The 10,845-nt window shown below is 41.5% G+C and overlaps 1 protein-coding gene across 3 annotated transcripts; it reads right to left on the reverse strand.

Annotated features, from left to right (window-relative positions):
- Nucleotides 1-193: 193 nt before the first annotated feature.
- LOC124038263 (survival of motor neuron-related-splicing factor 30-like) lies at nt 194-10,517 on the reverse strand. Of its 3 annotated transcripts, none has more exons than XM_046353901.1 (6): nt 10,386-10,517; nt 5,993-6,112; nt 5,704-5,846; nt 5,240-5,395; nt 4,944-5,097; nt 194-1,007 (listed from the first exon to the last, which is right to left on the reverse strand). In XM_046353901.1, the coding sequence occupies exons 2-6, from the start codon at nt 6,110-6,112 to the stop codon at nt 870-872; spliced, it is 711 nt and encodes a 236-aa protein (XP_046209857.1). In that variant the 5' UTR covers nt 10,386-10,517; the 3' UTR covers nt 194-869. The 3 variants fall into 3 exon arrangements, with proteins under 3 accessions (XP_046209857.1, XP_046209855.1, XP_046209856.1); XM_046353899.1 differs by lacking the exon at nt 10,386-10,517 and adding an exon at nt 9,897-10,164; XM_046353900.1 differs by lacking the exon at nt 10,386-10,517 and adding an exon at nt 9,042-9,331.
- Nucleotides 10,518-10,845: the final 328 nt, after the last annotated feature.

Below are 10,845 nucleotides of genomic sequence, written 5' to 3' on the forward strand. Positions count from 1 at the left end.
TTATTGTGATGTCCAGAGTTATAAGATACAGAGGGGCAAAAAAGGATTTTCTCTCATCTTTTTAAGTGGGAGAACTTTTTGCCCCACTGTATATACTAGTCATGATTGAAATCATGTATTTTCTATACAATACATTTATATCTGCAGATTGTACACTTATGCACTAGCACCATAGACAAAACCTCACAATAAATCAAACATGAAGGTTTAATAGGAGAATCCACAACTCATCCCTGATTGTATTTTATTTTTTAAAAAGCTTATATCACCAGCAGTGGCATAAGGTCATTGACATACATCACAGAACAAAGATGGTATAAAATACATTACTGCCATCTGGAGGAACTGTGTTAAAACAACATTCAGTACCAATATGAAAAATTCAGGGTTCAGGGAAAAATGAGAGTAACATCTTACCTCTAAACAAAAAACAATTTGTTTCCCTATAAATGTACAAAAGTGAGATGCAAAATTAGCTTTATAGGACTTGCTTTAAAAAGTGTCTTATCACTAAATTGTAAAAGTATATTATAGTCTAGTTCAACCTGAAAAATGTGTAACATTGAAAACATGGGAAAAAAATGTGGCCTTTGTTGCATTCAGAAGGATACAGCAACCCAGACTAATTTCACCACAGCCATTATTTGTGCTGCAACTCCATTACAGTGCTTATTTATTTTATTAAGAATTCTGCTGTTCTATGTGATAATACTGGTAAGGACAATTTCCCAATGAGGCAACCAATGGTGAGCAAGCAATTTGTTTCAAAGCTCCTTTACTGCGGTAACCCAAACCATATAAACACAAAGGTAAGCAATGATCTTGCTACTATACAATAGGATACTTTTACACAAAGATAAAATGATAGGTCACTGTGGCATTAGATGCCTGACGTTATATTTGGATGTGTCGTGATACGTGGTCATAGGTTTGTCTGCTATGCCACATGTTCCTACTCCCACCTTGCCGTTTACACTCTCCGGCGATGCAAATATACTCCTCTTCACCTGCAACAGACAATGGAAATCTCAGTAAGACTATTTGTGATGGTACTTCTGCGAAAAAGCAACAGTTGAAAATGTGCAAATAACATTTGAAAAGTTATTTAGTTTAACACGAAGCGCAGACAGTAATTTTGATTTCATATTAATTTAAAATGGTAATACCTCTGCAATTTTTTAAGTCTTGTCCCCCTCCATCCTTAAAAATACTTATTTAGGAATATTCAGCACAATGACTTTGTTAGAATTTTGATTACAAAGAGATTGTGTTATAAGCAGTCTTAGGAAGACATGTCATTTTCTCCCCTGCCCTTCCTTCACATGAGAGTTCGCTGCCCATCTGATTATAGCCCATCGAAACTACAGCTAAACTCTATCTAAACCAACTTCACACATAGACATTTTAATTTACTTAACTAGGCAAGTCAGTTAAGAACAAATTCTTATTTACAATGACAACCTACACTGGCCAAACCCGGACGACGCTGGGCCATTTGTGTGCTGCCCTATGGGACTCCCAATCATGGCCGGTTGTGATACAGCCTGGATGTAACCTAAACACAACATTAAATTGACAGAAGTCTGATGGGTGACCATATTATCAATTGTCAATGAAGAAACTGATGAACAGCGAGGCATGTGTAATTGACAAAGCGAAGAGCTTACCAAAAGGCTACTTTTCCAAATCATCTTATAGAGAGGTTCATGCAGCTTAGATTATATTACCCATCAGAGAGCATATCTATAGTTTTTTTTAAAACTAACTTTTCACAAAACTCAAATTTGAGTGGATGGGCTGTATTTCTAAAGCTAACTTCTCCCATGAATAACTAAGAATCCATGCTTTCAATCCATGCTTTCAACATGTGAGCACCCCCTGTGATTGGTAACATGACACTTAAAATATGCTATTCTGTTCTTTTAAAATGCATGGTCTTAGGTTCATGTTTCTTAAAGGCCCAGTGCAGTCAAAAGTGCTTTTCCTTTGTTTTATATACATTTCTGAACTATGAGGATGAAATAATACTGTGAAAATTATAATGCCCTTTTAGCGTAAGAGCTGTTTGAAAAGACCACCTGAAACTTCAGACTGTTTTGGTGGGATGGAGTGTTGGCCTGCCTGGTGACATCAACAGGCATTAAATTAGTTAATCAACCAATACGAAAGAGTTCCAAACCTCTCTGCCAATAACAGCTCATTTCTAGTATTCCCCTCCCACTTAGACATACCTAGCAAAATTCTTTCTTGAGAAATTGTTCTTTTTGAAAATTTTAACTGAAATCACAGTAAGATCGTTAATGAATTATTTGACATTGAGGTAAAAATGGCTGCATTGGACCTTTAAGACATGCCAAAAAAAATGATTTCTTTGCGATGGATATAACACTGAATTGTGGCGTTTGTGTTTTAGTTTTTAATGTACAGGAACTCAAGTCTGTTTGTTCACCCGACCTAGAATATCTCAATCAAATGCCGACCGCACTACCTCCTGAGAGAATTCTCTTCGGTCATCGTCACAGCCGTGTATATTGCCCCTCAAGCCGATACCATGACGGCTCTCAAGGAACTCAAACTAGAAACCGCATATCCTGAGACCGCATTTATTGTAGCTGCATTTATAAAGCAAATCTGAGGAAAACACTAGCAAAGTTATATCAACACGTCACCCACTCCAATCGCGCTTCGGCAAATCAGATCACACCTACATCCTGCTCCTCCCTTCCTATAGGCAGAAACTCAAACAGGAAGTACCCGTGGTAAGGTCTGTTCAATGCTGGTCTGACCAATCAGAATCCATGCTTCAAGATTGATTTGATCACATGGACTGGGATATGTTCCAGGTTGCCTCTGATAATAACATTGACGTATACACGGAAACGGTGACTGAGTTCGTCAGGAAGTGTATAGGGGATGTTGTTCCACTGTGACGATTAAAACCGATTCAAACCAAAAACCGTGGTAAGATGGCAAGACACGTTCTTCACCCGCTTCGAGGGAAACAGTGGGTCAACACTGCTCCTGTGGACTGTGAGCTCTCGTTCTCCATGGCCAACGTGAGTAAGACATTTAAGCATGTTAACCCTCGCAAGGCTGCTGGCCCAGACGGCATCCCTTGCCGCGTCCACAGAGCATGCACAAACCAGCTGGCTGGAGTGTTTAAGAACATATTCAACATCTCCCTATCCAAGTCTGTTGTCCCCACTTGCTTCAAGATATCGACCATTGTTCTTGTAACCAAGAAAGCAAAGGTAACTAAATTATTATTATCCCGCTGCACTCACTTCTGTCATCTTGAAGTGCTTTGAGAGGCTAGTTAAGGATCAAATCAACACCTTAACCAACACCTTAGACACACTGCAATTTGCATATCGCCCCAATAGATCCACAGATGACGCAATCACCATTGCACTGCACACTGCCCTATCCCATCTGGACAAGAGGAATACCTATGTAAGAATGCTGTTCATAGACTACAGCTCAGAATTCAACACCATAGTACCCACCAAGCTCATCATTCTTTGACAAGCCACCCCCAGGTGGTAAAGGTAGGCAACAACATCGCCACTACACTGATCCTCAACACCAGGGCCCCCAAAAGGGTGAGTACTCAGCCCCCTCCTGTTCCAACTCAAAAATCAAGTTGACAGACAACAGTGGTAGGCCTGATTACCAACAAATACAAGACAGCATACAGGGAGGTGGTGAGGGCCCTGGGGGGTGGTGCCAGGAAAATATCCTCCCTTCAACAAAACGAAGGAGCTGATCGTGGACTTCAGGAGATAGCAGAGGGATGACACCCCCATCCACATCGACGGGGCCACAGTGGAGGTGGTGAAAACCTTCAAGTTCCTCAGCGTACACGTAACTGACAATCTGAAATGGTCCACACAGATAGTGTGGTGAATTTCTTCTGGCGGCTGAAGAAATTTGGCTTGGCCCCTAAGATCCTCACAAACTTTTACAGATGCACCAGAGATCACAGCCTGGTACGCAGTCTGACCAATAGAGCACCAAGGGCACACTGCCTGCGCTCCAGGATATTTACAGCACCCGGTGTCACATAAAGAACAAGGAGATCATCAAGGACCTCAGCCAACCAAGCCATGGCCTGTTCACCCCGTTACCATCCAGAAGGCGGGGTCAGTACATGTGCATCAAAGCTGGGGCAGAGAGACTGGAAAAATAGCTTCTATCTCAAGGCCATCAGATTGTTAGACAGTGACAACTAGCCAGCCCCCTGAATTTTAGTCACCATCACTAGACGGCTAACACCTGGGCACTCTACCATGCACCTTAAAGGCTGCTGCCCTATGTACATAGTCATGGAACAATGGTCAATTTAAAAAATGTTTACATACTGTTTTACCCACTTCATATGTATATACTGTATTCTAGTCAAGGCATATCCTATTTAACTATTGCTGTACATATACTATTCTTAAGATGTACTACATATTCTATCGATATTGTCTCTTCATCCCATACCCACTAGTACCACAGCATTGCTTGTCATAATATTGCTTAATTCCATTCTTTTACTTTTTAGATTTATGTGTATTATTGTGCATTGTTAACTGCACTGTATTTCACTACACCCTCAGTAACATCTGCTAAATATGTGAATGCAACCAATAACCTTTGATTTGATTTAGAATAAACTAATGAAATGCACACATGACTGTAAGTCGCTTTGGATAAAAGCGTCTGCTAAATGGCATATATTATTATTATTATTATTATTATATATTAAAATGCTTTTATATTCTTTTGAGGGAAAATGCATATTCCAATGTTACCTAAGATCTTCATAAACACAACCAATAGAATATATGAAATGTATTTATTAGACTGTTAGGATGTTATTGGCTCAAAACGGGATGGCTCAAGGCCCGGAATTTCTAGTGTGTAAAGTAGAGGAATATGCGAATGAATGAATATACCTGTCCTTTCTTGTTCTTGTTATAGGCCTTGTTGTTAAAACTCTGCCACTTGGATTTCTGGTCTTCTCGCTCCTGTTCCAGTTCCTTCATCCTCAGCACCTTCTTCTGGGCCTTCTTCTTCTTGTACTCCCTCTGGTCTGCTATCTGCTCCTTCCTGTCATGGCGCACACACCCACACACAAAGTTACAATTTTAGATCAGCCATGGACTCTTCTGGACATCAAGAACTGGAAACAAGGGAAACTCCTGACCCAACACAGGACCTATTTTATTAACATATACGTTGTCTCTCATACCTGGACTTGGATTTCCCGTCATCCTCAGAGTGCTTGCCCTCCTCGGCAGGCTTGAGGTTCTGCAGTGGCACCACCTCTGCGTTCCCGTAGCCGGAGAAGGTGATGGCCGCCGTGCCATTCTCGCCGTCTATCTCCTCAATCTCAGCTTCATACACCCTGTCAAAGAATCCCAGCTGTAAGCAGGTGAGTACAAGCAAGACTCAAGCCCTACTACACAATTTTAAAGAATGACAGATTCTGAGAGTTTCTGTTATTGTTCTTATTCATGGGCTAGACTCTTCTTACAAAATAGTCTTGTCTATCACTGCTTCACTGAACAAATACATTTGAATAGTGTAGGTCAAATGAAGTCAAGACCCTATATGTGCAAGCAAGACGAACAAAGATGACATTGTAAAATTGGTAAATTAACAGTTGAATATTCAGGTTGACTATGGACTGAGGAGCTTCTGGGTGATACTCACTGTCCATCCTGACTCCACACAGTCATACACCTGTCCCCAACGCTCCACCTATGTTTCAGGGGGGCTGCATCTGAGCTGTTGGCAGTAGCAGTACCTTCGGAGGGCTGCGACGTCAGGAGGTCTTTTGTTAAGTCTATGACTTCCTGTGAAGGATACGTAATTGAGGTCATTCAATTGCTGGATAATAATCACATTTGAAAACACACACTAAGAAACATATTGACACTCAATGATGTAAAAACGATGTAAAATCTAAATTGTTCATGGCCAATACAGGCTAACTAGTTACCGATAAGTCTTTCTGTAATTTGAGAAGGTCTTCATTTTCAGGGTCGGTTGATAAGGCGGCTTCCACCTGTTGCAACTGTGCTTTGTAGCTGCCCAACTGTTTCAACAAATCCTCTGACATCTGAAAATTCACAATGAAAGAGGGGGTGGGGGGGGTAAAACGATAGTTGAAACAAAGAAATGATAGCAAATAACACATAGCCCAATAACATCATTAAGTATTGGACAACATAGAGAATTGCTACTAGAGGTCGACGGATTAATGAAACATGTTCAATTTGGTTTAAATGTTGCAAAAACAGTGTTGAAGAAGAAAGTAAAAGTGCAATATGTGCCATGTAAAAAAGCTACCATTTAAGTCCCTTGCTCCGAACATGAGAACATATGAAGCTGGTGGCTCAATATTCCCAGTTAATATGTTTTAGGTTGTAGTTATTATAGGAATTATGACGCGTCAACTATTTCTCTCTATACCATTTGTATTTCATATACATATGACTATTGGATGTTCTTATAGGCACTTTAGTATTGCCAGCCTAATCTCGGGAGTTGATAGGCTTGAAGTCATAAACAGCGCTGTGCTTCAAGCATTGCTAAGAGCTGCTGGCAAACGCAGTAAAGTGCTGTTTGAATGAATGCCTACGAGCCTGCTGCTGCCTACCATCGCTCAATCAGACTGCTCTATCAAATCATAGACTTAATTAGAATAAACACACAGAAATATGACCCTTAGGCGATTAATATGGTCAAATACAGAAACCATCATTTCGAAAAAACAAAACGTTTATTCTATCAGTGAAATACAGAACCGTTCCGTATTTTATCGAACAGGTGGTGGCAACCCCAAGTCTAAATATTGCTGTTACATTACACAACCGTCAATGTTATGTCATAATTATGGCGAATTAATTACGGTCACACAGTTCACAACGAGCCATGCGGCCAAAACTGTTGCATATACTATGACACAATTTCCCTAGTCAATATTGGCTGCTAACATGAATTTATTTTAATTGAATATGCAGGTTTAACAAATTTACTTCTGTGTATTGACTTTAAGAAAAGGCATTGATGTTTATGGTTAGATACATTTGTGCAACGACTGTGCTATTTTCGCGAATGCGCTTTTGTTAAATCATCACCTGTTTGGCGAAGTTGAAGTAGGCTGTGATTCAATGACATATTAACAGGCAGCACATTGATTATATGCAATGCAGGACAAGCTAGTTAACTTAATAATATCATCAACCATGTGTAGTTAACTAGTGTTAATGTGAAGATTGTTTTTTTATAAGATAAGTTTAATGCTAGCTAGCAAAGTACCTTGGCCTCTTGCAGCCACAATGTCCTTTTGACCCTGCACTCGCGTAACAGGTGGTCAGCCTGCCACAGTTTCTTCAAGGATTGCAATGTAATTGGCCATAATCGGCCAACTGGCAAGTGGCAAGTGTTTTCACTGACATCGTCAACCTCTCCCTGACAGAGTCTGTAATACCTACATATGTTTCAAACAGACCACCATAGTCCCTGTACCAAAGAAAGCAAAGGTAACATGCCTAAGTGATTACTGTCCCAACAGATCCACAGATCTCAATCTCAAATTGCACTCCACACTGTCCTTTCCCACCTGGACAAAAGGAATACCTATGTGAAAATGCTGTTCATTGACTACAGCTCAGCGTTCAACACTATAGTGCCTACAGAGCTCATCAAGCTAAAAGACCCTGGGACTAAACACCTCCCTCTGCAACTGGATCCTGGACTTCCTGACGGGCAGCCCCAGGTGGTAAGGTTAGGCAACAACACATCTGCCAAGCTGATCCGCAACACTGGGGCCTCTCAGGGGTCCGTGTTTAGTCCTGTAATCCCTGTTCACCCACAACTGCATGGCCAAGCAAGACTCCAACACCATCAACTTTGCTGACGACAACAGTGGTAGGCCTGATCACCGACAACAATGAGACAGCCTATAGGGAGGAGGTCAGAGACCTGGCAGTGTGGTGCGAGGACAACAACCTCTCCCTCAATGTGATACAGACAAAGGAGCTGATCGTGGACTATAAGAAAAGGAGGGCCGAACAGGCCCGCATTAACATGGACGAGACTGAAGTGGAATGCGTCGAGAGTTTCAAAGTCCTTGGTCTCCACATCACCAACAAACTATCATGGTCCAAACACACTAAGACAGTTGTGAAGAGGGCACGACAACACCTTTTCCCCCTCAGGCCTGAAAATATTTGGCATGGGTCCCCAATCCTCAAAAGTTTTACAGCTACACCATCAAGAGCATGGTTGCATCACCGCCTGATATGGCAACTACTCGGCATCTGAACGTAAGGCGCTAGAGGGTAGTGAGTACATCACTGGGGCCAAGCTTCCTAACATCCAGGACCTATATACTAGGCAATGGGTGTCAGAGAAAGGCCCCCAAAAAACGTCAAAGACTCCAGTCACCCAAGTGATAATTCTCTCCACTACCGCCCAGCAAGCGGTAACAAGACACCAAGTCTAGGATCAAAAGGCTCCTTAACAGTTTCTACTCCCAAGCAATAAGACTGGTGAACAATTAATCAAATGGCCACCTGGACAATTTACATGGACCCCCCTTTGTTTTTACACTGCTGCTACTCGCTATCTATCGTCTATGCATAGTCACAAATTACCTCAATTAACTTGTACCCCTGCATACAGCCTCATTATTTTTATGCTATTTTCTTGTGTTACTTTTTGATTTGATTATTTTACTTTATTTATTTAGTCAACATTTTCTTAACTTTATTTCTTGAACTGCATTGTTGGTTATGGGCTTGTAAGTAATCATTTAATGGTTAGGTAATTACCTGGTAATGACCTGTTGTATTCGGCACGTGACAAATAACATTTTATATAGGAAAGGGCCTTCCCCAAACTGTTGCCAAAAAGTTGGAAGCACAGAATAGTCTAGAATATCATTGTATGCTGTAGCGTTAAAATATCCCTTCACCGGAACTAAGGGGCCTCACCCTAACTATGAAAAACAGCGCCAGACCATTATCCCTCCTCCACCAAACCTTAATCAGGAAGGTAGCGCTCTCCTGGCATCCGCCAAACCCAGATTTGTCCGCCAGACTGCGAAGCGTGATTCCTCACTCCAGTGAACGAGTTTCCACTGCTCCAGTCCAATGGTGGCGAGCTTTACACCACTCCAGCCAACGCTTGGCATTGCACATGGTGATCTTAGGCTTGTCTGCGGCTGCTTGGCCATGGAGACCCATTTCATTAACAGTTTTTGTGCGGACGTTGCTTCGGTAGAGTGTTGCAACCGAGGACAGATGATTTTGACTGGGGCAGCTCTAGCAGGGTAGAAATTTGACAATCTTACTTGTTGGAAAGGTGGCATCCTATGACTATGCCATTTTGACAGTCACTGAGCTCTTCAGTATGGGCCATTCTACTGACAATGTTTGACTGTGGAGATTGCATGGCTGTGTGCTTGATTTTATACGCTGGTCAGCTGCGTATACGGGTGTGGCTGAAATAGTCGAATAAACTAATTTGAAGGGGTGCCTGCATACTTTTGGACAGGTGTATCTACACAACAAATTCCAGCTGGCTAGTTAGCTTAATTGGCTATCTAGCGTAGCTAGTTACATTTCGGTGGAGGGTTAACACATTTTCAGCACTCGGTTCTCAGGTAACTAACGTTAGTTCTCTTTATTTCCTTACTCTGACAGGTATCAAATCTAGCTATCGACTTTCAAATAGGCATCGCTAGCAAGAATGTCAGCTAACTAACGTTACCGCTAGATGGCTAACGTTAGTTAATTAGTAGGCCATCGCCACAACACAGTGACAGCTGGCATCCAGTGCCATTTTTGCAAAAGAAAACACATTCAAAACGGCTAAATGTTCATTAATAATCTTACCTTTCTGTATTTGTTTCAACTGAATAAATACGCACATTCAGATTTTACTGAAGTAGGTTCTCATATATCAGCAAAAATAAATATCTTAAAAATAAACCGGAAATGTCGATTATTTCTTATAACATGTTATTCTCGCGATAGTAGTCTGCCAAAGTGTCATTTCGCTCATTGTCAGCAGATGGGGCTTTATATCCCAATAAATTATGTCCCTGGTACTTAAAAATGGACAATTGGTATTTGAATCGACATTCTAACGAATTCACTGTAAAGGTCAACTGACTGTAACTCATAGGGTCCGTTCGTAAATTAAGAGTGTTTCACTCTCGGAGTACACACTGAACGCTCTGGAGGAGGAGTAGGTTTGATCAGAGCGTTCTGACCTCACAACAGCACTCAAGCTAACTGGCTAAATTTGGCTAGCTTGCTAGCTACTTCCAGACACAAATGAGTAACACAACGAGAACACCTCACGCTGACCATTGTGCTTACCCTAGCAGAGGTGGTCAGGCTGTTTCCATGTTACCTAGAGCATTCGTGACTGTAACTGCAGCTGACTTTGGACACCGATCATATTCAGCGGTGTTGTGTGTGTGTGTATATAAATGCATCAGTTATTCTGCGCTCTGGCACATTCAGACAACAGTGATCAGAAGTCGGAGTAGATAGCCAGAGTGAATTTACGAACGCACAGTTATTCTGTAATATGTTGGGTGCGTTCATACATTCTATTTGGAGTGCCAGAGTGCGCTCTGGGCGTTTGGAATTGCCAGATTGTCCGTTTGTAAATTGTGTTTCGCTCCAGGAGCACCCAATTTTAACTGGCTAAGGTTGGCTAGCTTGCTAGTAGCTACCTCAAGAGCACCTTTGACAATTTTACTCCACTAGCAAAGCTGGTTATGCTGTTTTCATGTCATCTAGAACGTTTTTTGCCTACGTTTACTGACACCGG

Source organism: Oncorhynchus gorbuscha, linkage group LG06, assembly GCF_021184085.1.
Source record: "Oncorhynchus gorbuscha isolate QuinsamMale2020 ecotype Even-year linkage group LG06, OgorEven_v1.0, whole genome shotgun sequence".
NCBI classification, from domain to species: domain Eukaryota; kingdom Metazoa; phylum Chordata; class Actinopteri; order Salmoniformes; family Salmonidae; genus Oncorhynchus; species Oncorhynchus gorbuscha.

Coding starts and splice junctions, on each gene's coding strand:
- LOC124038263 (XM_046353901.1), bottom strand. CDS start 6,112: ATGTCAGAGGATTTGTTGAAACAGTTGGGCAGCTACAAAGCACAGTTG. Junction 5,098..5,239: donor GACGGGAAATCCAAGTCCAG/GTATGAGAGACA, acceptor GCGCCATGACAG/GAAGGAGCAGATAGCAGACC. Junction 1,008..4,943: donor ACAAGAACAAGAAAGGACAG/GTATATTCATTC, acceptor TGTCTGTTGCAG/GTGAAGAGGAGTATATTTGC.